This window comes from Neocloeon triangulifer, unplaced genomic scaffold (assembly GCF_031216515.1).
Source record: "Neocloeon triangulifer isolate White Clay Creek 2 clone unplaced genomic scaffold, ASM3121651v1 ptg000006l, whole genome shotgun sequence".
In the NCBI taxonomy this organism is placed as follows: Eukaryota; Metazoa; Arthropoda; class Insecta; order Ephemeroptera; family Baetidae; genus Neocloeon; species Neocloeon triangulifer.
In genome coordinates, this window is record NW_026775549.1 from 4288779 (window position 1) to 4316001 (window position 27223).

The following is a 27223-nucleotide window of genomic DNA, read 5'->3' on the forward strand; positions in this document are numbered from 1 at the left end:
TGATGTAATATAACATATTCAATTAAACTAAGTCATTAATTGTATTGACAGTTTCATGAACTATTTATTCTGTATAAATTAAAAATATACACTCCAGTCATGCAGGCACTTTCACTAACACGTTTGTTATCAGTCGGACATTCATGCTTGTAGCTTAGCATCATAAATATCATAGAGGTGAAATTATTTAATTCCAGTCCAAAGGGTGAGCAATCTATCAATCAATTAGTCGCCATCAGCCTCTATAAAATTGGCCGTACGTTGCCATCGGGATTGCGGGCGGCCTCGGCAGAGTTGACCTAGGAGCTGGCACAGGCGCTGGCCTCGTATCATAGTCGAGGTCATAGTAAATTGCACTCTGATTCTGGAATTAAATAAATGTTTTATTTACCTACTAAAACCTTGATAATGTGAGGCACTTACAGCAATAGAGGCCGCTCGACTTCTCGGTCTGGGTACGTGGAAGTTTCGGCCCAACAGGCCTTGATTGTCCTCCTCGTCACTACTGTCTGGCGGCCCATTGGTCGGAGGAGGAGGCGGTCTAGCTTGCTGATAGAGAACAGGAAGACTGGGGTAGAATACTGCTGATGAAGGTCTGGTGGAGCACATATTGGGCTCCGGCTGATGATGTTTTGACTTCAATTAAATTTCAAGCAATTCCAGAATAAAAATGAACTTACCGCATAATGGTTTTGTGCGATTACGTCTGCTATGTGCGCCCACCGAAGCCTGTCCTCTACAGACACGTACGCAGCAGGGGTGGTCGGGGGCATGCCACTCTTGACAGAGGCCGCTGACGAGGCGGCCGCAGCGGCCGCCATGTAGCTGAACACTGGCGAGGTGATGCCTGTGCGCGTGGAGAGCATTTCAACCTTCTGCTGTTCGCGGTTCCACTTTCGGCTCCACATGCATAGGCCATAGAGAGTCAGTCCGATAATGAGGACGGCAGCAACCGCGGCACCAATTGCAACGCCCAATACCTAAAACAAATAATTAAATTGCAAATTTTTAATAAAAACATTTTTTTTAGTTCTCCAATTAATTTACCTCTCCATCCATTTCGCATTGGCTTCCGAAGAAGTTTCCATTGCAAGAACAGAGCCGTTCTCCGCCTGCCCCAAAGCTGCACTGGCCCCTGTTGTTGCAAAAGTCTGCCGTGCAAGCCTCACATTGCCGGCCGCTTCGTTGCACATTTCCAGCCCAGGGGTCGCGCAGCCCTGCAGGACAGGCGCATCTGAAGGTGCCGAAAATGTTGGTGCATGTTGCTTTGGCGTGGCAGTCGTTAAGCTCTGGATTGATGCACTCGTCCAAGTCGGTCAGTCCGGACACAGCGCCGGCCACTTTGTCCACCCAGACGGCGCTGTCGCCGACGTTGTTGTTGCGACGGGTGATGGCGCCGAGCAGGTGGCGTTGGATGTCATTGCGAACAGCGGGACGGATGGTCTCGGCGGTTTCAGCAAGTTGAAGGGTCATGTTGGCTACGAGTGGGGGTCCAGCACTGAAGGCGTTCACCTTGGCGCCCATGAAGTCGTCTGAAAACGGTGTCATCCCCATGGCTGAATCAACCTGGAATGAAAGTTTAAATTATATTATGATTGATAAATAAATAAATAAATGCTATTGCAAAATAAATCCATGCATAAAATTTATTTAAAGTTTTGTAATATTTTTCATAAAAAAAATATATAGAAGCACAAAAAATATTTAAACATGGTATTAATTAATAATAAGAATTTCTAGTATTTTTCTATGTTTTACACTATTTTATGGCGCTTCTTACCGCTCGAACAGCTTCCCACGAGAGAGTCTGGAATTCATCAGAGTCGACGTCGGCCAGTGCCTTGTTCCAGGCCATGCGTTTTTCATACACGCGATCAATCCTCAGGTTCAACGCCAGGGAAACGATCCCTGCAAGATTAAAAAGAAAAAATTATTGCACAAACTCAACCATGAAATTAGGAATATTAAGGATTCTAACTGTAAAACGTAGATATTTATTCCATTTAAATTAGAGATCAAACAATCTTGTTAACAACTTCATTAATTTTGAACAAAAAAATGACTATCAAGAACACGTCTAAATGAATAAATTAAAATTTGTATTTAATCATGAATTATTTATTAATTTATTAATGGTATTATTTGTGTTGAAATTTATACTCACGTCTACACGGCTCGCGATGTTTGCGTCTGCTGTGTCCCGGTTTGCAGTGACACGAACTGACCCCTGCCTCGGTTCTGCACGCCTCGTTCTGCGCGGCGTCGCAGGTGTTCGAGTCGCCGACGATGCAAGTGTCGATTCTGACTGGCGGCCTCTTAGGCGGCGCCGGTCGTCTCGGTGGCGAGCTCGGAGGGCCTCCGCTGGGCACGGCCACGCCCTGCCCGGTCACCGGATCGGAAGGTCGCTGAGCAGGGGTGGTCGCCGGGCTGGAGGTGGGGACGACCTCGTCAGAGGTCTCTGTTGGTAGCAGGTTGATGTACGTTTTTCGGCCGTCGATGGACACCTCGTCGTCCGAGTTGAACTGCGGCCGCGTCACGATCTGCGGCCCTCCTTGCACCTGGCCTGGACCCTGGATGGCAGAAACCGTCACGTCAAAGACCTCCCCGTGACCGGGGGGTCGACGGACGGGAGCTGTGATGATTGGCGGAGGCTGTCCAGCGGCACCCGGTTTGAACTCAGGGTCATCCAGAACCAAACCTGGACGTGGGGCAAACCTAGATGTGCAAGAAATTTTGAATTTATTGATTAATTTTCAATCAAAAAAGGATTTTCTCATGAAGAAAAAAAAATATGAAAGAGTTAAAAAAAAAAAAAACAAGAAAAAACCTCATCTCGTTTTTCTTCTTCTTGAAATAAATCAATTTAAGTTTTCATAAGAAAAACAAATCATTCTGAGATGTTATTTATATAGCTTAAACTTTTGTTTTTATCAATGATAATAATTATTTTGAAAAATAAAGTATAATTGGCCAATTATTAAATAACAACCACAGCTTTCCACTGACTGAAACCCCAACCCATTTCAGGGCAGCTAAAATATCTATTTTATGACATAGAAAATTAAAAATTAAATTAATCATACCTGATTGGCACCGGCAGTGGCGTCGAAGCAGTCGGTGGCGCCGCGTTGACCACATCCACGATGGACGACTCGAGAATGGGCGCTTCGGTTGGCAGAGAAGCCGGAGGGGGAGCTTCAGTGGCCGCCTTCGGGGTTGATTTGGAAACTTCCGTGGTGGGTTTTGGCTTGTGCGTAGTCGGGCGTCTGGTGGTGGCCTCGGTGGTGGAAGAAGCAGTGGTGGTGGTCGTGGCTTCGGTGGTTGTTGAAGTTTCCTGCTCCTTTTCCACCGGCCTTTCCGGCAGGTCGATGGGCCCGTCGGGGAAGATGGGCCTTCGGCCGGGCTGGACGGGCCTGCGAGGGGGCGGCGGAGGCCCCATGCCGGATATGGGCTTCTCAAAAGGGAAGGGCGGAGGGTCGGGCGTGCTGGCGTTGAGCAGGACGACGTCCGTGATCCTGGGAGGGCCGCGGTTGTTGATTCGCGTGCCCTGGGGCCTGATGGGTCTGGACATGGGCATGGTGGCGACGACGGCGGGCAGCGGGGCCGGGCCGCCGCCCCCGAATAGTTTGACGATGCCGCCCAGGATGTCAGTGATCTGGGGCTCGCTACGGCGCCCCGCATTGTTGTTCAGGGGCCCCACTGCGGTCACACCAACCCGTGGAGCCCTCCGTCCTTCCCCCGACGGCTCGACCAACTGCTTCGAGGTCGCCGCCGCCTCGATCGACCGCGCCGCCCGCACGGCCGTCGCCTGATATGGCATTTCGCCCGCCGCCGTCTGCTTCGGAACGACGGATTCTTCCGCGGGAAGGGTGCGCGTGGCCCTCACCAGGGCCTCGTCAGAGTGCCGCGTCGGCAGCTCATTGATGACCGGTGGTCTGACCTCTTCGTCCGAGGGTAAGCTGGAGGCCGCTGCTTGGGACGTGGAGGAAAAGCTGGGAGCCTCTGAGGGCGCTGAGAAAGAGGAGCTCGGGGAGGGCAGCACAAATGGGGGGTCTTGGGATAGTTTTGCGGATGATTCCAGTTTCCAGCTCTCTGTGAACAAAAATAAGCAATTGCAGGCGTTAAAATCACTGATATTTTGAAAGTTGTGAAAAAATAAAAATTGCACACTGAGAATACTTCTTTAAGAAGTATAAAATATTATTGTTGCCCAGATTATTATAAAAAAATATGCATATAGAAAGCAAACACATTTTTAATAATAAAGGAATGATAATAGAAATAACCTATTCTGCCATTGACGCGTATTTTCTAAATCAAAAACATTTTTAACTGCTTTTATTTTGTTTATAATAAACGAAGTGTTAAATTTCCAAACACCGGAAGATGAGATGGTTTACATTGAAAAGTGAGTGAGTAAATAAGAATGTCTCGTGCAAACAACTCATTTTATTGAGCTACTAATTGTTAAGTGCTGCGACCTGAATTTTGCTTTGAACGCGGCAGCAGCAGCAATTGAGGTCTGACATACACGTACAGTGTAATAAAGCAATAATTCGAATGATTTGAAAGAGGAAAAGTAATAATAATGGGCTTGAATGGATACAGAAAACTCACATTATAGGAAACGATAAAATATTACATTAATTAATGAATAAAAAATTGCCTTTGATGCGCTGCCGACTTGTTTTTATGGGAAGGAGTTTTCAATATTTTAATGTCCAAATTAAAAAATATATTTATGCATATATGTATAATAATATATAAATATAATTATATTAATTTATATTTATATTGAAGTAGAGTAAAATTATTTTAATCAAATATTTATTTCCCCTTTTTTTAGTAAGTTAATGTTTACATTTCTGTGTTTAATATAAACAAAACATCACCCTGATTTATCCTTAAGATAATTATGACAATCTTGTATTTCTTAAAATATATTATTATTCTCTTTTTTTAATATAATTTTAAAAATAACTTTTAATAATCCATTTGCAGGCATCGTTGTTAAAGAAAGAAAACGAACGGTATTGGCAACGTAAAAAAGGAAACGGAAAAATCACGTTTCTGACTGAGCGAGTCTCATCGTCAAGAAAAAAAAGCCGAAACCAGCAATTTAATTAATCACGTATTGTGAACTGTGTCACTGTGAGACCCGCGCGCGTGTCGCAATAAACAAAATTGCTGCTCCTGCTCTCAAGAATGGGAGAACTTTTGTGTGCGAAATAATCACGGAGGCGCACGCAGTTAGTTTTCGGCACCGAAGCATTTCTGGTCGCCGTTATTTGATTTCGTTCTCGCGCGTAACCTTTTGGCCAAGTGGGTGCCGCGAAGGTGCCACCTTTGGGCCGCCGAGAGGCCCATCAATGGGCGTGGGCGGTGCTTTCCGAACAGGGTGATTCATATTTCACAAGCATACCAACACTTTCTCCCAGCAGGATATGAAAGTGAGGCATGCGGGGGGTTCCCTGGAAAACGATTACCGCGATTATTTGCATCTAAAGCACACAGACAGATCCTGCATTGCGTCAATAAAAAAAAATGCCACTGACTGTTTTGTTATCGAGGATAAAAAGCTTTCGCTCTCACCTGGAACTTATTTTTATTTTCTAATTTTGTTCAGAAATTAAAATAATTTTCTGTATTATATCATAAGAAATATATTGAAACTGGCGAAAATATTATTGATTGACGTGTAAAAACCGTGCAAAAAAAATAAAAAGAAAGGACGATGAACTGGAAACCTAGATTTTGTAAGCTTTAAATGGAATGATTAATTTTTTTAAAACCTATTTAATTTAATCTGCTGTGAGAAAGCTGAGATTTACAATCAAGGATGAAATTTGATATTATAAATTCGTTTTCTGAGCTTTGGTTTTCTCGCTCAATCCGCTCAATCCACGCTAAATTTATCTTAGAAATTTAAATAATACATTATTAATGTTCATAATAAAAAAACAAAGGAGTCAGAATTTAATTTAGCAAAAAATATTAAATATTAAGTTTCGAATAATTTTTTTTTTAATTTAGTATTTTTTTTTATCTTTCACGACAAAATAGATTTATAAAAAAATTACATGATATTTGTTGATTTTAAAGGTGAATTTTTTTCCCTTGCAAGCTGGAATGCTTTCATCCCTTTTATCTTTTGCACTTCTATAACTTAAAAAATTAGTTATTTTAATCCAAGTCTTATTCAAATAAATTTAAACATCTATTTAATTCTCAATCGCAAAGGTCGAGATCAAGGATTTATGTTACGGTCATTATTGAAATCGATCTGATGAAAAGCAACGCGATGAGCCCTGAACCGGTCGTTGTCCCATTTATTCTCGTATTACAATAATCACACAAACAACGAAAATACGGCCCGCGGCGAATATTTGAAGATGCAGCCGTGAAACTCGACGCTGCTCTCGGTGTAATAATCGGTGGTACGTGTATTGCTAACCCAGTTACGAGCTGCTTCATGATTTCCCTGCACCTTTACTCCGACAACAATAACACGCCTCAATAAAAGTAAACCCATGCAGGTTATTTTCTGACAAATTGCCTGCGACCAGAAAAGCAAAGTGAGGCATTAGCAGCGGTTCTCGGAAAAAGCAGCGACCTGCCTCACAAAAGCGATGCCCCTTGTCACAAAAAGACGCATCTTTTTTGTGAGAAAAAAAATAAATCATCCCTGCTTCCTCCCCCCGACGCATCCCTCTCGCATTCCTGCTCTTTCAGAAAGGAAATTCGGAATCGCAAGAGGTCAAAAAGGGTGCGCGCAATACCACGGAAGAAAAATGTCGGTGATCGCACTAGGTGGGGATAGCAAGTGCCGTTATAACTGTAAGAGAGCCGTATTTAGTCTCCGCCGACTGACGACTACAATGAGCCCGCGATGCGATTGATTCAGTGTAATAAATAAATCCACAAACTGCCTAACTTCTTCCCCTTGCCTGTTTGTTCAGGGCTGCTTTTCGAGGGATTATTTTTTCCCATCTGATAAAAACTGATCGGTCGGCGAGGGGTGGAAAAAAGGAATTTATACCCTGAGGCCGATGCAGCGTCATTTTTTATAACACTTCCTGATCTTTGAAGCCATTTATTCTCAGAATCGGTTGAAAATTTTCAATAAAGGGATGCTTGGAATGAGTTGAAATCTCTTTGCAGCTGGCGAGAGCAAAAGAGAGAAGAGAAAAGCGGTAACTCGTGGCGGCTTTTCCTCCTCTCTCCGCCTCACAATCAGTCACTTCAACTCCTTTCACTTAATTTTAAACAAAAAATTAAACATAAATATTTAATTTTTACAAATTAATTAGAATTTAACTAAACACCATTTCAAAGATCAAACTAAATATTTATGAATAAAAATAATTTTTAAATAAAATCTCACCGGAACTGGACTGTTGCTGGGACGCTGCGAGTCCCGCCGCGAACACAAGAACACCCAAAGTCACAAACACTGATTTGGTCCACATTTCGGGGCGGTTTTGCTTCGCTTTTCACTGCTCACGAAAAGAAATCCCGCTTGCTTCTCGCCATGGCTGCTGCTCTCTATTCTCTCACTGAGCCTGAGCAAGCGAGATGAGCAACCTGCCAGCCAGGTAAACCCCCCTCCCGCGTGCACCTGGCGAACCGCCTCGCCGCACCGCTGACTGACTCGTCTGGATGCAAGTCTTCTCACGACGCGAGGAAATTTCGCTAGCCTGCATTCGAATCCGGCAAAGTATTGATTTCTACCGGGAAGCCTCTAAAATTTGAACCTGGAACGACAAGTAAAAAGTAACAGGACTCGGCGAATGACGTTTTGTCCAACTAAAGACAAAATAAACTATAAAGACCGGTAATGAGAGACTTACACAACTCACAAATTATGTTTCTCCAGGTTAAGATCAAATAAGAGAAAATAAAAAACAAAATAATATAATTAAATGTATAACGGTTGGAAGCATTTTTTTTAGATAAATTATTGTTACTAATTAATACATAATTAATTCTTTGCTACAAATAATTTTTGAAAATACGGCCTAATTTTTATCTCTAAATGAATTTTAATTTTTGAAACCGATCTCATAGCATTCCTCATTTTTAAATATTAGTTTGAAATTTTAAGTAATTAATTTTATTAAGCTGCATTTTTCGTTAAAAAAAAAATAAGGAGTTTTAATTACTTAAATTTTAAATCTCAACAAAAATTTAGTTTCCATTTAAAATTTTACTTTCGCACATTTAACCCTTGCAAATTTATTTTAAAAACCAATAAAAGTAGATTAAACATTTTTGCAACCTAAATTTACATTTATATTTGAAAATATACTTTGTGAGTTCAACGACATGGTTCTGCATTATGGACGTATTAAACTATTGGATCCATAGAACATTTTGTGATTTGCGTTTTGCCCTCTTAACGTCGCGCTAATTGAATGAATCTACAGTTTGTGCTGATTAGCGGCGATGTGTTGGCGAAGAAAGCGCGACAAAAAGACAAAACAATGGGACGAGAGCCAGCACGCTTTGGCTCATTGTCAGGAGCACAAAATCGCACATAGGACTGACTACCTGCCGAAGCTTTTGTTGTTCAAATTACGAGTCACTTTCATTTCTGTAAATGCGCTTTGGCAGTCGCTCAAGTTTGAAAAGAAATAGACACAAAGTCAGTGTCGCGCATCGGCGCATTGCCCGAGAGCATGGATAACGAAATCATTCAGAAACACACCAAGAAATCAATCAGACACGCAAAGGTAATTTGTGACAAGAAAGCCATTCAGATAATAACGTCAAATAAAAAATTATAATCATGGCTTGATTGCTTTGTAACTTTAATTTAAAAGTAAACCAAATTTATTAATTTTATTTCTTCTGGTGATTCTTGTGGAGAAAATACTGACGCATTCCAAAGGCATAAAACATTCGTGAGAGTAAGTCAGACTTAAATCAATTACAACACCTTTTGATGATTCATATAAAAAGAGGAAAAGGCAGCAAATTCTCACTAAGGCCTATTTATGATACAAATCTTGACGTAATGACAAATGCTTCTAAAATAAATAAAGGCAAAAAGGGTCTATTATTACCCTTGAGCATAAATAAATGTAAACATTTAAGATGGATTGTTTTCAAAACTGATTTTCCCAGCGCTTGTTTGGGAATTCCACTAAAATAATGCAAAAAGCAGATTCCGAGTTCAACGTGCGATAAGCAAAACTCTTCAAGTGCGATTTCCTGCGTGTGTGTTTTAGAGAAAAATTCCTCGCGCTCTCGAAAAAAGGGGAAGCGCGCCCAAGCATTCAAAGGCCAACGACTCTTGCGGCGCATCTTGTTTTGATGCACAATGATGCTAATTAGCATTCAAACGCGCCAAACCAGCACAAACAATTAGTGCGGTCGTCGGCAGCACAGAAATCACCAATTTGATAACATGTTACTCTGTTTTTTCAAATTAAATTTCAAAATAATAAGCATGAAGAATTTAATCAAAGAATTAAAAAAAATTAATGGCCATAACTTTTGATTTTATTCGCGGTAAATTAGCTGCGCGGATTCAATTAGAAGTTAACAATTGCTGGCTGTCGCTGCTCATTATTCTTTCTGCACAACTGCCGTTGAGTTGTTTCTGGTCTGTTTGAGCACCATCAGAGCAAGATGGTCTTTCTAAAAACTTCTACTGTCATAAGCAGAAAATAAAAATTAAGCCTAGAAACTAATTAAATAACATTTTACGAAACATGAACTTTTGACGAACACCGAGGAATTATTTAAATAATACAAAAAAGGTGGCATATTAAAAATTACAATGCTTTCCGTAAAAAATCTAAAAAACGAGCGTTTGATTATTTTGAAGTTTAATTTTATCAATTTCAACTTGATTAGAGAAGATTGGAAAATAATCGTAACATGAATATTTGCAAAAAATTGGTGGCAAGTATTCATTTGAATATTCATATTATATATTCAGTAAATCTTTTTGATCTCTAAAGTTTTAGCAAAATCCTTGCTAGTGGTGGTGCCGTTGTGTACAACGATTCCTTTTTCAAACAAATTATTTAAAAAAAAATCAATAAAACTAAGTGATAAAGTGATTTGATAAATTCACAACAATTAATAATTAGGAGTCAAAATATTTACATTTTTTAGCCATGAATTGCATTATTATATTTTTACCCATTCGAACATGCATTTTTAATAGCAGTTTGCACACATATTTTTATTGGTATTGGTTCTTCTCTCTCTTTTTTACCAATTTTAAATTGACCGAGAAGAATAATAATAAAAATGAATTTTAACAGATACGTTTGAGTTGCTTTTAAGTAATTCAAATTTTGGGGGCAAATTTAATGATTAAAATTTTTCAATAATTAATTGAAAACTATTAATTTTTATAAAAAGATGTAAATTACATTGCAAACCCACAATATTTGCTGGCGTACCAAACAAAAATTATTTGCAAAATATACACGACAGTTACATTTTTACTTTTCAGAAATTTACTGCCATAATGAGCATATTTTAATATTCCTGATATTTACTTCGACTCTCAAAAAACGCTTTGAAAAATTAATCATATAAAGGGAAATCACAATTCACGCCACATAAATTATTTATTTCCCTGTCCTCCATACCTGCGTTAATTTTTTCAATTTTTTGCAAACCACCTTCGCTTTGTACAATTCATTTCTATTTTTTGCCTGCAAGATTGCAAGGCATTCTTCTTCATGACACGTAGGTTTGCAAAATCCTAAGACGCTCTCAGGGTCGTCGGCTAATTATTGTCAGGTAAATTTACCGTGTTGGTGTTCGCGGTGCTCATTCTCGGCGGCGCCTTCGCCTAAGCTACGTCGGTTGCTCTCCACTCCCTCCTCTCCCACGTGACCGCGGTCACGTGACCACTGCTCCAGCAGTCGTCGTCGTTTGTTTTGGACGGTGGGCCAGGCCAGGCGCAGCGAAAGATCTCAGCAGGCAGCTGTGCCGAAACAGCCGAGACGAACACAACATCCTCTCGCCTGACATTTCGGCCGCACTTTCGGCCATGAGCACCGAGGAGAAGTTCCGGGCGGCCGTCAACGTCATCCGCAGCCTGCCCAAGAACGGTACGTGCCACGAATCAGGGCAAATCAGGGCCCGACTCGAGCCCCAAAAACTGCATTAATATGCAGGCCGCGCGAAAATCATCTTTCGCGTTGGCAACTTTTAATGTTTCTTGTCTTATCTGGCGTTGAGACGGACACTTATCAGGGGTCTAACGAGGTACCCCGGAGTCCAAGGTCTGAGCGGGGCCCGCGTCATTGGATTTGCCACACTTTCTCTTCTCTTCATAATGCACACTTTGCTAAGTCACGGCTCGCTCTTTTCAAATAACAATGATTACTTTGTTGCATTGCCAGTCATGCTTGTCTGACTTTGTGTGTGTGAATTTTCCAGGCTCGTACCAGCCGTCGTACGAACTGCAGCTGCGATTCTACTCGTACTTCAAGCAGGCCACTGAGGGCTCCTGCTCCGAGTCGCAACCGGCCTTCTGGGAAGTGGTCCGCAGGAAGAAATGGGAGGCCTGGAAGAAACTGGGCAACATGCCCAAGGAGCACGCCATGGAGAGCTACGTCGAGGAGCTCAAGAAGGTCACACGCCTATTATATTGACACTCTTGAAAGGAGAATTGCCGTTTCACACTGCGGTGATTCGACAAATTTTCTACGCTTTTGTTAAAAGTGTTGCAAAAAGCATAGTGACGTTTGGTAATCTCCTTCCGATGGCCATTATTTGTTTGCACCACTTGCAACGCTTGCTCTGCTGCTGATTACTCTTTAACGATCAACCGGCTTTGGTCAGCAAAGCGCAATTAGATTCTTTGACTACCTCATTTTATATTTTTTTTGTACATCTATTTATTGGATTTTTTAAAACAATCAATGCTTTAATCAGAACCAATGTTAGTTTAAATTCAACCTTTGTTATCAAATTTGATGGAGTTTGACAATTCTAATGGAGATTATACAAAATTGGTAAAAACACATTATATCTCTTAACGTGATTATCAAAATCTGGAAGTTTCAAAATAGAAGATAAGAGATCAAGAAGGTCATCTTCATTATTTTGATTATGTTTTACATGAGATATTTTCCAAATTTTTTTTACCATTTTTAAATTGTACTGATTCAATTTTTTTTCATCAATAGATCGTGGAAACGATGTCTTACAATGAGAACGTGGCCGAGTTCCTGGGCTCCCTTGGCTCATTCTACGAGGCTGTTCCTCAAGAAGATTTGCAACTGGCTGTTGGTGACATAATTGAGCGAGTGAGCAGCAGAGACACAAGCCCGACCCATTCCACTAAGTCGCCATCAAAATATAACCTGAGCCAAGCTCCCGAGCCTGTAGACGACGACGAAGATGAGTACGACGACTTTAAAGATTCCTTAGTCGAGGTGAACATAAAAATTCCTAAAATAATCTTTATTTATTACTTAAATTTTTCCCAGGTGAGGCAAGAAGACATTGAAGGAGTGCAACACAAATCATCAGCTAAAAGTCAGTATTAGACTTTCATAATTTACGTTAAACCTGATTAAAAATTTTCAGAGAACGGACACGCAATTAAACCAGCTGAAGATGCCACAGAACTTGCCACTAGGATTTCCACCATGAACCAAAAAAGCCTCGATCAGCAGGTTGCCGAACAACTACGAGAAACAACACGTCAACTCCAGAGAGACCTGGATCGATTGAACTCCCGAGTTAGAAAACTTGAGGACAAAAACAATCAGCCCAAGGTGCATAAATTCACAGATTTGAGGGCATTGTTTCAGTTTTTATTAATTTCCAATGTTGGTGAAAGCAAGATGAATTCCGAGGTCAAGCGACCTATTGATTTTCCGCTATTAGCTTGTCTATTCCTCTTGGGAATGGTGGCAGAGGCCCTTTTGTATCATGGGCATAGCAAAAAAAAAAAAAAATACTTTTTATAAAAATTTAAAAATATCCTTGAATCTTCAAAATTTTTCTTTTCTTGCTTAATTTTTATTTTCAAAATTTCAACAAATAATGATGGTAATTATTCTCAAATTTTCATTAAAATCACTAAAAACTTAATAATTTCTTTAAATTTTTCTTTTAACATTCTTATTTATGTTTAAAATTAAATTATCTCCTGTGTTGACCATAAAATTATGACTAGTTTGTAAAATGCAATGCTTTTTGGTTTTTATGATTTGCAGCTTTTTTATAAAAGATTTAATTTCACAATGCTTTTTTTATATTAAATTTGATATTATTTCAGGAGGAAATAGCTCCGAGGGGATTCTGGCCATTGAACGACGTTTCACCCCGCACGGCGATGATTATTGTTTTGTGGCCGCTGGTTGTGCACGCAGCTGTGGCCGTGTGGCGGTCGAGGCAGCGCCGCTGAAGAAGCTGACTGTTACCTTGTTGGGCCATTTCCAGACAGACATCATATATTTCTTTTGATATCCTCAATTGACTAGTCCTTTCTCTCTGTGGATATTCCTAAATTATGAGTTGTAGTTTACATACATGCGGTGATATTTGTCAAATAATGATTAATTACTATTAAGGTTACGTTTGCTTTTTTGTTGATGTTATTTACTGCCACTTTCAACACATTCTATATTATACGAAATAAACAGTTTTTATATTTCTTAAAACCCTACCTTGTTTATATTGATAGAGATCTCATTTTAAATTAAATTACACGTGATAATAAAATATTAAAACTGATTCAACTGTTCTTCCGTGAAGAAATAATTCCCTAACAACTAAATACTAAAATTAATAATTAAATAATAAACACTTTGTAATACTAACAAAAATTTGAAGAACTACTTGTAGACAATTTCGATCCTACAAAAGACAACTAAAATTTTTTCACGCCAAATTCTGCTTTTCGGCTTTATTTAAATATAATTTCTCACAATTTGGATTAAATGTATTCGATGAAAATGAACTATATGCGGCGTTTTGTGCCTTGGCGTCATTATTTGCTGCAGTAATTAGACAGCGTGCAGCCCTATCAGCAGTAAAAACTAAAAGTAGAGCCGCAGCACCCCAGGGACTTTTTCCTGTGGTCAAAAGCGATAATTACAACTCTCTAAGCTGATGGAACGGCACCTCTATGCGAACGCACGTGTGAAATCCAGCCGTTTTGAAACAACAATTTTCACAAGAGATAAAAAGAGACGCGCGGTGAGTGAAATGTCTCCAGGTGTCCAGCAAAGCTCGGATGGACGCAGACCACTGAGCTTGATAAGGCGCTCCCGAAAAATACTGTTTTAAGAGTTATCGCCGAGTATTGCCACTTTATCTTCAAAATTCCCACACTCTTGTATTGTGCATGCGGGCCATCCTTGGCCAGTTACACCCAAATTTTAGTAAAGAAAAATAAGTAACGGAAAAATAAATTTCTAATCAAAACAGCATTCGACTGATTTCAAGTCGAGCCGTTCCGGGAATCCAGACCAGAAATAAAAAAGAATTGTCAAAATTCGTCTGTCTCTTTCGAGTCGTCGGTTGTCCCAGCTTGCAAGCAGAATATCAGAGCTCTTCCGTCCCGCTGAGACTCCCGGCAGTGAGGGCGCCCTAAGGTACTGATAAGACAAGCAGAACGTCACACCCGCAGTATATAAGGCGGGCCAGGTGAAGCGCAGGTCACTCCACGAGACGCAGCTTTGACAGTAACGTGCCATCGCCAGCTCATCTGCCTCACACACAACCTTCACATTCAACATGGAACTTCGAACTGGTAAAATCTAAAATGGCAATTTTTCTATTAACCTATATCTTATTTATTGTTCATTTTCTATATTTTTGACGATTTTTGCGACCAGAAAAATATTTTAATACAAGTGAACGGCGGAATTTTTGTTTTCATTTAAAATCTGAGACTTTTGAGTTTGCTTGGGAAACAAATAGACATTATAAAAGTGACGAAACTGCACCTTTCAAAGCGGAAAACACTTTTAAGAGAGACAGTAGATTTTATTATTCATCTGGTGCTTGTTTACAGCGCATTTATGACACATGCTGTGCACACACACTCTGCGTGCATAATACCTGCAGGCTTTACACCGCGATATGTAAATTATATATCTGTGTAATTATACAGGCTTAGAGTTTTCCAGCTTAAACGCTCTCAGTCCTGCGAAAGTACGATAACATTTTTTTTCAGTCCCTTCAATATAAATTTTATTTCTCTTATGAAAATATTGAACAAGAAGCAAAAAGCTAATATTTCTACTTAATGGGTGCAGTGGGTAAAAATAATTTAGATAAAAATTGCTGATTTCTTTATCTCTGTCACTTCCTGGTCTCATCTTTTTTTTAAATAGCATTTTTTTTTTGTCAAAAACAATTTCTTCAGAAAATGTACACGTGACTGCACGTCAGCAAGTTGCACGCGTGTTTGAAGCAAATGTTCTGATAACCCTTTTTTCTCCCGGCTTGTTTCGCAGGCAGGCGTCCTCGTGTTCGACTCGTTGGACGGACGGACGGACACGCGCGCCGTTCCTCCTCTGATTCGCACCCAGGGCCTAACAACCCACGCGCGCTGTTTACCAATTGCTGGTGGTGCGCTAATGGGTGGCGATAATTGGCGTCGCCGTTGGTGGCTGCCGCGAGAGCCAGCATGGGTGCAATAAACGCCGCCGGCCGCTGATAGCAAGAAAAGTACAGTCAGTGCCTACAAGAGAGCTATCCGTCGACAGTAGAGTTCAGAACACACTGTCATGGAGTTGCTCTCTTTATGGCTCGACTCAAACCAAACACCTCCTCTCCTTATCACCACTGACAACACCTCGCTGGCATCTCTTGTGCTCTAAACTCTTGAGCAAACACCCGCGCGACGCGACGCTGCTTTTCGCTCTTGTTCCTCCTCGACGACTCTTTGCTTTGTTTTCAGGCACGCGGAAATTTTTGTAACAAGCCTGCGTTTTGTTTCTCTATTTCTGCCTGCAAGATGTATTTGTTAGAGATAATGAGTCTGTCTATTGTTCAAACCGCGAGTTTTGGGTCAAACAACTCTTTTTGCATACCTTGTATTAGTCACTTTTTTTTTGCAAAATATTTGTTTTAAAATTGTATTTTTTGTATCGATTTTTAATTTTTGTAGATTTTTTAAGTCAATTTATACATATTCTTTTTCATATTTTATGTGATTCTTATGTAATTTCAGAAGTCAATCAAATTTATCTAGCACTTGGAATATTCAGAGTGGGCTTTGAAACATTTTAACTAAATTTATTCCAATAACACCTTAAGAGTTCATTGTATCTATTCTTGAATAATTTTACTTTCCCATGCTGCCAATGAGTTTTACAAAAATGCAACTTCTTTGAAACGCCTGTCAAGATATTGCTGCATTGACCGCGCTGAGGAACACGATTTTAGGCAATATCTCGACAGCCGTGTCAAGCAGGTTGCATCTTTTAAAATCTCACCTGCAGGAAGAGACAAAACTTTTTTTATTTAAATGAACGCTGGGAACTCTGAATGATTGATTCAATTGATTATTAATAAAAAAAAATGAGATTTAATTAAAAAATTCCATAAATAAATTCTGAAAGTCATAACCTTTAAATTTACGGAATTTATCGAGTTCACACTGAATATTTTAATCTCAATTTGCTTAAATAAACAAAACTAATGTGAAATAAAGTTTTTATAGCCATATTAATACAACCTGTGAAATCCAATTTGCTGGATTCTTCTTACATGAAGTTAAAAAATAAAATGTCTGATTTTTTTGCCAGGCGATAAATAGTGTTTGAATTTTAGAAAGTTGGGAAAATTAAAACAATTTTTGATGGACAAATATTTATATTTTAACTTTAAGCTTAAAGTTCTTAGAGAAATTAGTTCAATTATTTAGTTAATTATGCCCTAGGAAAATGCAAAGTTAAGAACAAAAATTATAGTATCATTAAATTGAAAAAGACATTAATATTGTATTAATAATCATGTGAATAATTCGAAGACAAACTGACAATTTGTGTACAATAAAATATTTTATAATTTTACTGTAAAAAAAATATGTTATCAGAGAAACTTTGTGCAAAAACGAATATCAACTTAAAATTGGAATAAAAATTTTAAAAATATCAAAATAAATGTATTTTTGTTCAAAACGTGGAGACGAAGCTCGGTCACTCTTATTATTTATTTTGACTTTTGGACGAGAAAATTGTCTACAAGGAAATAATTTCCGACGATGTCGTGGCTGTTTGTCAGGTGTGCTGTTAACTTCTTTTCTCTTTCTTTTTTAATTTCGCCCCGCTCTTATCGTCTGTTTGCCCACTGCGAGCGCGATAAAGCACAGGTCGTGCTGCAATTTGAACGCGCCTTTAAAAAGCAGCAGTCGTTTTCTTTTCCTTCACCGACATCTCGGCGAAAACATGCAAAGGCGTCAGTGCTGCGTTATTCCAACAGGTGTCTTGAAGCGAACTTTGCGACCACTAATCCTCCAGAGATATCACATAATCTATGACTAACTTTTACTAATATTTACAGAGTTTGCTTCATATAACACTAAAAAAAATAGGAAGATTGAATTAACGTCTTATGCTTCCCTGAATTTTATGGATTTTGTAATTATTTTTGTATTTATAAAAAGAAAATTAAAAGCAGTTACAAAAGCTCATACATTTATTTTACAAAAGTTAATAATTTTAACAGACTTGGAAATTCACTGCAACGCATGCTCAACCACGACAAAATAAATCATGCTACGGCATAATTGTCAACTACATTTTTATGATTCATGTTCTCCGACGACTCGTTATTTTCAGCCGCTTTGCTCCTTGACATATTATCGCAGTTAGACACGTGCACATCTCCATTTGTCTATGTCCGGTTTACAAAAATTAATGCAGCTCACGTCGCTGGAAAACAAATAAATTGTGAACAAACCCAATTCTTTATAGGACGCCGCTCTTTAACTTGCAAAACACTTTTGACTTGGCCGCGTCAAGTATAAAAAGACTCGCCAGCAGACAAGGCAAAGTTGAACGGTCTATGTGCACAAAAGAGGCGATTCATGGACGAAATTTGAATTCCAATAGGCATGTATTCTACTTTGGCTCAAAGGAAGTTGAAATGTTATTCACGGCAGTAAATCACAAAAAGCTGCTCCGAGCTTGAGTAGACTTTGCGTTTGCTGTCCACTGCGCTCCGAATGAAAATATTATTTGGGGTGATATTATGGAATTTCATGAAAAGCAATTTTAATTTTAGTGATAATAAAATATTATTCAATAATATTATTCTAGTACAAAAAAAAAGGAAACGATTTTTCTTCTGTAATATTTCTAAATTTTTCATTTTATATTTATAAAAAAAAAATTGAAATTGAAATTAATAAATTTATTTGATTAATTACCACGTTAAAAAACGATTAAATATAACACCAAAATCTGACTGACATTTTTTAATTTCAGATTCCGTTTAATTTAATATTACTACAAATTAAATTAAATAATTGGAAGTTTTAACAAAAATAGTTTAATTTTTATTAATTTTCACCATTTCTTCCTATTTTTATATTTGATTTCTTTCTGTTTTATTATTATTATTCAAAAAAAAAGTAAATTCTTAAGCAGAAGCTCAAGTAGAAAAAATAATTAGTTATCTTATCACGCCTCATTAATATTCAGCGCACAAAATCGGTTCAGTGTGTTAGCTGGAACTAACAAAGGCTAATGGAAAAGCTCACAACAACAATTGTTCCCCGCCTCCCATAGCGTGTGCACCAGGGCACCACGCTCGCGAGTGCTCATCGGCAACGAGTGCAGTTGTGGAGCGTCAATTCACGAGGTAACCATGTCTGGTGACCTTGAAGAAGTCCGAGTCGAGTCCGACGATAACAGCACCGGCATTCTCAGCGACAGTCATGCAGGTGAGGCTCAAAACCTGGGGGAATTTCGCCCCTCGATTTACAGTTCGCTTGAGTTGTTGCAAAATTCAAATAAGCAAAACAATGCGAAGAAGTATTCCTTGCGACACGACGCAATTTATGCAAAAAAAAATAGCAATGACGAAGCGGCCCCCTGTAATTAGCAAAAAATCACGTTTTCTTCCTGATGACCGTGAGTTGTGGATTCGGAATAAAGCGAGGCAAAAAAATAAGAACCTCCTTTCGTGGCCGAAATTGCTGAGCAAATCTCTTTTGGTTTGCCTCTGGTGCAGTCATTGAAATCACTTGTCCAGATATAGGATTTTTCAGCTTTGTGGAAGTTGCTGATGAGCAGGAGAATTTCAATGGCGGATCTCCAAAGCGTTGTCTCAAGTAAGATTTTATAGTTAAATCAATATATAATTACAATAGAAATATTTATGTCTTTGTTCAGACCAGTTCAGACATGAAGAAAGGGGGAAAAGATATTTTAATTTTGATCCTTTTTGTTCTTAAAAATATATAATCAGAATTTACATTATGCAAAAAGAAAAAAAAAACAGGAAGTTAGGGGGCTGTTCCTTGTGGTATTTTTTTTTTTTTTTTAACAAATACCAGTTTCGGTCACGGTCTGCGACCCTATTTCACGAGCAAGATTAATACAAAAAAAATCAGCAAAATTGAAAAACACCACATTTTCACATATAATAATTAAATTTTGCTGATTTTTTTTTATTTTTCTTACTCATGAAATAGGGTCGCAGACCGTGACCGAAACTGGTAGAGCAATTTGTTTTTTTAATAAAAAAAAAAAACAATTTTTGAATAGCCGAACTTTTTCATTTCCATGATCATCTCCTCGAGTGTTAACCTCAACTTCTTCAAAAGTAGAAAAAATCAATAAAAATGTGAATAGTTGTGTGTGAGTCAAATCGCCATGAAAAATATGGCACATAATGAATGCTAAAAAATGCTGGCCTTGTTAGTGTTAAACGGTCAAAGGATGCCAACTCTAATTAGGAAATAATGGCATTGAGAAGGTCTAGAGCGCGCCAGGCAAGGAACCATGCTTAGCACAAAATTCTATAATTTCATCAACTTTGCAAAAGTATTTATGTAATTTAATATTTTAGTGATTCAAATATTTACAGCTGCAAAAAGATTAAGTAAATAATGTGTTTTTTCTTAATTTTTTTCCCAACAATTTAATGTCTCTTCCAACAATAGGAATTTTGGAATATTCTAACTTATAATACATATTTGTAACAATTGTAGGGAAAAAAAATTATTTTTTTCAATACAACTGCGTGATATATTAGCAGCAGCGCTTTTTGGCTTACTAGGAGGAGCAGGTTTTGCAGATTAATGTGAAGGACGAGGAAAACGTCGGATTATTTAATTAATTTTTCTTCTTGTCGCAGTTTAGGCTATGCAGCGAGGCGAGTGCGGCCACTGCTGTATAAATACGCGCCTATGAGCTTCAGTGAGATTTTATTACTCCCCAACAATTAATATTTTAGATTTATAAACGGGTTTTTTCACTTCTTTGAAGAAGCATAAAATAAACTGAATTGAATAAATTAGTTAAAATTAAAACTGCTGAAACACAGTAAATTAAGCTTACCAATAGATGAACAAGAATCATTCTTGATTACAACAAAAATTTAAGAAAAATAAAATATTCAAAAGCAAACAACCTGCAAAACTCGGCATATAAAAATAAACAATTTGTTTTTTATAAATTCATTGTTTACCTCAAATCCTTAATTTTCAACACTAGGCTCCAGTGGAATAAACAATAATTTGAATCTACATAAAACTTTGCCTTGAAAAGCGTAGCATATAATGCAAATCGCGGCTATAAGCGCCTCTATTATAGGACATGAAAATAAAATAACACGTTACGACTAGTTAAAATTGCGCAACACCTGCACAACTTGACTATGCGAGATGAAAAATAAACCGTAGCCTTTGGTTCAATGTAATTTAGCTCTGAGATAGACGCACACTTTCTAGTGCAACCTTTCAGCTGCGACTGGATCAAGAGGTATCTTTTTTTCCATAATTTTTCTTGTCAGTGCAATAAAATAATCAGAGCACTTGAGATCGGCGACTGACGGTTTGTTTTTTCTCCGACTCTCCACACCGGCACGATCAATATAAATTTAATTAAAATAATACGGCACGAAACGGGGCTGTGTGTTTTTTATCGGCAGCGGTTTGGCGCTGCACAAAAAAAGAGGGGCCTGTGTGGTTTCTCTCGGATGCGCTGCTCGCTTGCGCAAAACCCACTTTCGATTCGCCAGCAGCGAACTGCATTCGGCGCCGCTGATGACTGGCTCTTTTCTCTTATCATGTCCCCTCGGTTATCACGTTGACACTAAAACTGGACTCTAAACTTCACTCTGGTATTTCAGGAGCCCCCGAGAACCCAGCTGCTGCCATGTCAACGTTTTCCAGCGTGAGTTTTTTTCGCTGAGAAATGATTCGAGTTTTACAAGGCTGGTGTTGCGACACACGACTTTTTAGGTGGTTCAGAGGGCCCACAATGCTTTCCAGTCGGGCCGAACGCGCGATGTCGAATTCCGCAGACGCACTCTCAAGCAGATGCTCAGGATGTACGAGGAAAACACAAATGAAATGCTCGAGGTTCTCAACAAAGACCTCCGCAAGGTGGGTTGATTTGTCACTTTTGCTCTAAAACATGACTGTGATTTTTTTTTTTTTTTGCACGCAGAGCAAACAGGAGGCTACGGTGCTCGAGGTCGAATACCTGAAGAATGATATCAGGTCCTGTCTGGCCCACCTGGACGACTGGGTTAAGCCTGAGAAGGTATTGTTTGAAAGGTTTTTGCTAAAAAGATAAACTTGGAAAAAGGGGGCGTAACTAAAAAGGCAGAAAAACTGCGCCAGTCAGTAATTCTTTGAAGATTTTGCGATTTAAATTCTGGTGAATATTTTTTTTAGCTTTTTATTTTAGAATTTCTAACCTGCCATAATTACCAAAGAAATTAAAAACAGTCAATGGAATAAAATAGCTGCTCTGTCAGCATCAGCAAGTAGGCTCGGCTCATTCTCATTCACAATACAAGAAAATGATGATTCATTTAAATATAAATTTCAAATGAGCTTGCTTTCTGATTAACCAAATAATTTTTATATGAGAAAATATAGAATGGAAATCATTTCTGTATTGATAGAGATAATTTTTACAACGAACTTTGTAGAGAAATACAATACATTAACAATTTTTGTTTTTCTGTGTGTTTTCATTTAGCCATCGAAAGGACTGGTCAACATGTTGGACCAGGTGTACCTGTACAAGGAGCCATACGGCGTTGCCCTGGTAATGGGCGCGTGGAACTACCCCCTACAGCTCACCCTTCTGCCCATGCACGGCGCCGTCGCCGCAGGAAATTGCGTTGTTTTGAAACCATCAGAAATTTCTCCACATTCCGCCAAGCTCATCGCTGAGCTTATTCCCAAGTACCTGGACCAGGTATATTTATTAATTTTAAATTTTGAAACAAAGATGACTAGAGTTTGTGAATTAGGAATGCTACCAAGTAGTTTTGGGCGGAGTTCCTGAAACGACTCTACTTTTGAAGGAGCGCTTTGACTACATTTTCTACACGGGATCCACGTCCGTTGGAAAAATTGTTCGAGACGCAGCAAACCAGCACTTGACGCCGGTGACGCTGGAATTGGGTGGAAAAAGGTAATAATAATTTAATTGCAATGCGACCGAACCGGTTGCAAACGATAATTGTTCAAAAACAGACTTTGCTTTGCTCCATTTCAAGGTTATTGAATAACAATATTAGATAATGATAAGATATTATCGCAGCGGTTATTATCATCTTTGAAGTGAACAAATCATTGCAAACATCGTTATTTTTAATTCCAATGTAAATAATCTAGAAGTTTTTTAATAAATTTATTTAAATTTTGCCAACACCATTTTAAAACCATTTCAACCATTCAAATTCCAGTCCCGTTTACTTGGACAGCACCTGTGACATTGAGATTGCGACTAAACGCATTTTGTGGGGCAAACTGATCAATGTCGGTCAAACTTGCATCGCGCCCGACTACCTTTTGTGCACAAAGCAAGTGCAAGAAGCGTTCATCGCCACTGCCAAGCGCATTTTGCCCCTTTGGTTTGGCGACAGGCCCAGCGAGTCGCCAGATTTGGGCCGCATCGTCAGCGACCGCCACTTCCAGAGGCTGCAGGGCCTCATCAAGAACTCCACTGGCCGAGTGGTCATCGGAGGTGAAGCGATCGCTGACGACAAATTCATTCCACCCACCGTCATTGCTGACGTTGCAGCCACTGACCCCATCATGCAGGTAAAAATACAAAATTTACATGATAAAAGGCAGAAAACATTTTTCTTGAATTTGAAAAGAATAATATACTAATAAAAGTTTTAATTTATATTGTAAGAATATAAATTAATTTTAGATTTTGTGCCACATTTTTAAATTGAATTGAATCAAATGATATATAAAATATAATTTTAAATATTTGTTGAAAAGTTTGGCCCAAATGTTGTTATGTAAAACAACTTGATTGTCATTTGCAGTAAAAAATTGACTGTATCATATTAAATTTTGTTTTTCTTTGTTTATTTAGGAAGAGATTTTCGGCCCCATCCTACCCATTGTGAACGTTGAGAACACTTACGAGGCCATCAAGTTCATCAACAGCAGGGAAAAACCACTCGCCCTGTACATTTTTACAGAAAATACGAAAGAGCGTCAGTTGATCCTGAACAACACATCAAGCGGCGGCGTTTGCTGCAATGACGTTGTTATGCACTTGGGAGTCGAAAACCTGCCTTTCGGCGGCGTCGGCAACAGCGGCATCGGCCAGTATCACGGCAAAGTCAGTTTCGACGAGTTTTCGCACATCAAGGGATGTTTGGTCCGAGACTTTGGGTACATTGGAGAAACTTTGGGAGCGTAAGTTTTCAAAAATGCTTTAAATTTTTACATTTTAATGGCATTTTTTCTATTCAGATTCCGTTACCCACCCTATTCCGATAGCAAAATCCAGGGCTTGAACATGCTGATGAAAAAGAGGACATTTTTTGGAGTGTTTAAATACCTGCCAAAGGTGGCCTTGTTTGCCCTAGGAGCTGCGTCTGTCCTGGCCGTGCAGGCCGTAGTCAGGGTAGGTCAAGTTTGAAATTTAAAATCGGAGCTTATTGCGTTTTTTATAGCGCGGCCTTACGTTGAGGACAGTATTCGCTTTAGTAAAAGATTTTAAAAAGTAATTAAATCACGCGTAAAAAGATACAAAAATGGTTACCGAGGTGTGTTCTACGTGTGCTTGGAGCAAAAAAGCTGAGCGCTCTAAATTTGGTTGTTTTTTGCAGGCAACCAATGGCGACAGCGAGTGATTCCAGAGAGAATAATAAAATGCCGTTTTAAATCTGGAGGCGACCAAAGGATTTTGTGGAGTTGCAACTATAAAACAGCTGTTTCAGCCTATTACTGTGTTAACCATCTTCTACTTACTACACATGTCTCTCTACGTTGTGATTATATAATGTTTATGAGTATTTTTTGTAACAAAATATACAGGGAATATATACCAATATGATCGTATTTTCGTTCCATAAAATACCGATGATTTATATTAATTATATATTTATTATAAAAAACAGCAAAAGCTAAATTAAATATATGTTCTAAAAACAGGACGGAAAAAATTTACAGATCAAATTTGTTAGTTTTTTATTAAAAATAATAATAAATATACAACATTAATGCATCTGGCAGCTATTTAAAATAAAAATGTAAAACGCATTTATTTAGAAATGACTAGATGTTGAATTTGAAAGCGGTTTGCTTTGAAATGGATTGAAAAAAGCATAGACCAAGCATTAAATTGCTCTTGTTCCAAGGCCCACTGCTTTCAAACACGCATGGAAAAATGCTTGCTTGACCTATTGAAAATTATAGAGAGATGAAAGCTATTCGCAGCTTTCTTAAATCGCAGTAGCTAGTGTAAATCATGCGACCGGACTACACGCAGGTAAGAAATTTTCGCATGCGAATTTTTATTATTTATTTTCAGTTTTTTTTTTTCTCAAAGTTGGTCGGCGAGGCGCGAGATGCATTTGCCAGCGGACGCACTTTCAGTGCAGAGTTTCGGAGGCGCAACTTGCAGCAACTGCTTCGTCTGTACGAAGAGAATTCAAAGGCTATTCTGGAGGCACTGATGGCCGACCTGAGCAAATGTTTCCACGAGGCGTTATTATTTGAGCTTGAGTACATTAAAAATGAACTCAAATCGACGCTAATCAAAATGCACAAATGGATGAACCCACCAAAAGTATGATTTTTTAAATTTTGAAATCCAAATGATTTGACCTGAAAAGTTTGATTTTTTTTAAATTATGATCTTGAAGTTTTAGTTTTTATTTTTTATTTTAAATCACAGAAAATTTGATGAATATTAAATTTCAGCCTTACAAAAACCTGATGTACCACTTGGATGATGTAAAAGTAGTTCCCGAGCCGCTGGGGGTGGTGCTCATTATCGGGCCTTACAACTACCCAATCAAATTAATATCCATCCCATTACACGGAGCGATTGCTGCTGGAAATTGTGTGATCATGAAACCCTCGCACCTGACTCCGCAATGTTCAACGCTTCTTGCAAAACTGGTGCCAAAATACTTGGATAAAGTATAATTCTGGTCTTTAAGTTTTATTATTTTTTTTTTAATTATAATAAAAAATTCTAAGGAGTGCTTTAAAGTGGTGCTTGCTGATCCGAGCGAGACAAAATTACTGCTGAAGCAGAAATTCGACTACATCTTCGCCACATGCTCGGCGGCAACAGGTCGCGTGGTGGCGGAGGCTGCGGCCCGTCAAATGACACCGACCTCGATTCAGATGGGCAGCAAGTGTCCCGTCTACCTCGACGAAAATTTGGGAGGAAATTTCGATAGGGCCGTGACCAAAGTGATTTTCAACAAATACGTTAACCTCGGACAAATGTGCATGGCGCCCGACTACGTCATCTGCACACCCAAGGCGCAACAACAGCTTGTTGCAATTTTTGAAAAGACGCTCAAGTCCTTGCACGGGGAAAATGTGCAAAAATCAACAACGCTTGGAAGACTTGTCAATCTGGAGCACGTGAAGTAAAAACTTGAAATCAATGGTTTAAATAACGAAAACGTTTTTAAAAGACAACATAATTTAAAAAAGAAATTTTAATTTTAAGACAGACTTTTTGTTTGATCGTAACAATTGGTATCATTACTTTAAGAAATGGCAATTTTTTTTATTAAAAAAAACTCATTCAATTGTAAAAAAAGATAAGTAAATTAAAAAATTAAAAAAATTATTAAAACTTTTCTCCTTTTTTCTTTTCAAATTTAGGAGACTGGAAAATTTAATTAGAAGTACCAATGGGAAGATCGTTTATGGAGGCACGGTGGACAAAAAGGACCTGTGGGTCTCTCCCACCTTGGTGGTAGATGTGCACCCTGACGACATCCTGATGAAAGAGGAAATATTCGGTCCCATCCTGCCGGTGGTTGTGGTCGACGGTCCGGCAAAAGCAGTCGAACTGATCAGGACAAGAGGAAAACCACTGGCGGTGTACGTTTTCAGCAATGACAGGGCGACGCAGGACCTCTTTGTGACCCAAACCTCGAGTGGAGGGGTGAGCATCAACGACTGCATCACCTACTCGGCCATCGAGGACTTGCCCTTCGGAGGTGTGGGCGAAAGTGGCATCGGCCCAAAGTACCACGGCCAAAGCACCTTCTTGACCTTCACAAATCAGAAGGGCGTCCACAGGAAAAAACTGAACTGGTTCAATCAATACACAGATAGGTATGTACGTGAAATTTATGTTAATTTCTTTTATCGCAATTAATTGTATCTTTTGTTTTGTCAACAGGGTTAAATATCCTCCCTTGAATGGGTTCAAGCTATTTGTGGCAAAATACTTTTTGAAGGCAAAGTCTACGAGGGAAAAATCGATAGCGGTATTTTCTATCCTGACAGTGTTTTATTCCGTCGTCTTCAGTCCAGTAATAATTTTGTTCATTGCTTGGGTACGTAATAATTTAATTATTATAAAATTAGAAAAAAAAATCATGATTTTATCCATTCTACCCAAATTAATTTTTCCTTGGTGGTTTTCTTAAATTGGAATTTACTGAATTTCAGATTTTGGGAGGTACAAGCACTGAAAACTAAGAAGGATCGTCGAGTTAACTTGTATTTTGCAGCACACATGAATAAATCAAATTATTTAAAGCCCGTTGAAAATAAAAATTGTGTTTGGAATGAGGATTGTACGTATTTTAT

The 27223-nt window shown here is 38.8% G+C and overlaps 4 protein-coding genes across 8 annotated transcripts; 3 read left to right on the forward strand and 1 right to left on the reverse strand.

The window, feature by feature from the left end:
• Window positions 1-35: 35 nt before the first annotated feature.
• On the reverse strand, window positions 36-7689 carry LOC132194354 (mucin-5AC). Of its 2 annotated transcripts, none has more exons than XM_059615581.1 (8): window positions 7385-7689; window positions 3084-4092; window positions 2165-2715; window positions 1781-1908; window positions 1048-1566; window positions 681-980; window positions 424-636; window positions 36-364 (listed from the first exon to the last, which is right to left on the reverse strand). In XM_059615581.1, the coding sequence occupies exons 1-8, from the start codon at window positions 7467-7469 to the stop codon at window positions 236-238; spliced, it is 2934 nt and encodes a 977-aa protein (XP_059471564.1). In that variant the 5' UTR covers window positions 7470-7689; the 3' UTR covers window positions 36-235. The 2 variants fall into 2 exon arrangements, with proteins under 2 accessions (XP_059471564.1, XP_059471565.1); XM_059615582.1 differs by having other exon boundaries at window positions 424-621; window positions 7385-7686.
• A 3197-nt stretch (window positions 7690-10886) lies between these two features.
• Window positions 10887-13638, forward strand: LOC132194361 (acyl-CoA-binding domain-containing protein 5). Its single transcript, XM_059615589.1, has 6 exons — window positions 10887-11078; window positions 11410-11603; window positions 12162-12410; window positions 12465-12513; window positions 12565-12755; window positions 13262-13638. Exons 1-6 carry the CDS (start codon window positions 11018-11020, stop codon window positions 13388-13390), a joined length of 873 nt encoding a protein of 290 aa, XP_059471572.1. The 5' UTR covers window positions 10887-11017; the 3' UTR covers window positions 13391-13638.
• Window positions 13639-18738: 5100 nt separating this feature from the next.
• On the forward strand, window positions 18739-24486 carry LOC132194314 (aldehyde dehydrogenase family 3 member B1-like). Of its 4 annotated transcripts, none has more exons than XM_059615493.1 (11): window positions 18739-18886; window positions 21301-21344; window positions 21413-21556; window positions 21621-21716; window positions 22161-22382; window positions 22438-22601; window positions 22876-23233; window positions 23520-23848; window positions 23906-24059; window positions 24109-24201; window positions 24265-24486. In XM_059615493.1, the coding sequence occupies exons 1-10, from the start codon at window positions 18811-18813 to the stop codon at window positions 24160-24162; spliced, it is 1641 nt and encodes a 546-aa protein (XP_059471476.1). In that variant the 5' UTR covers window positions 18739-18810; the 3' UTR covers window positions 24163-24201; window positions 24265-24486. The 4 variants fall into 4 exon arrangements, with proteins under 4 accessions (XP_059471476.1, XP_059471477.1, XP_059471478.1 ...); XM_059615495.1 differs by lacking the exon at window positions 18739-18886 and adding an exon at window positions 19198-19276; XM_059615494.1 differs by lacking the exon at window positions 24109-24201 and having other exon boundaries at window positions 18743-18886.
• Window positions 24487-25116: 630 nt separating this feature from the next.
• LOC132194357 (aldehyde dehydrogenase, dimeric NADP-preferring-like) lies at window positions 25117-27207 on the forward strand. Its single transcript, XM_059615584.1, has 6 exons — window positions 25117-25226; window positions 25361-25582; window positions 25643-26043; window positions 26285-26743; window positions 26811-26967; window positions 27083-27207. The coding sequence occupies exons 1-6, from the start codon at window positions 25200-25202 to the stop codon at window positions 27110-27112; spliced, it is 1296 nt and encodes a 431-aa protein (XP_059471567.1). The 5' UTR covers window positions 25117-25199; the 3' UTR covers window positions 27113-27207.
• Window positions 27208-27223: the final 16 nt, after the last annotated feature.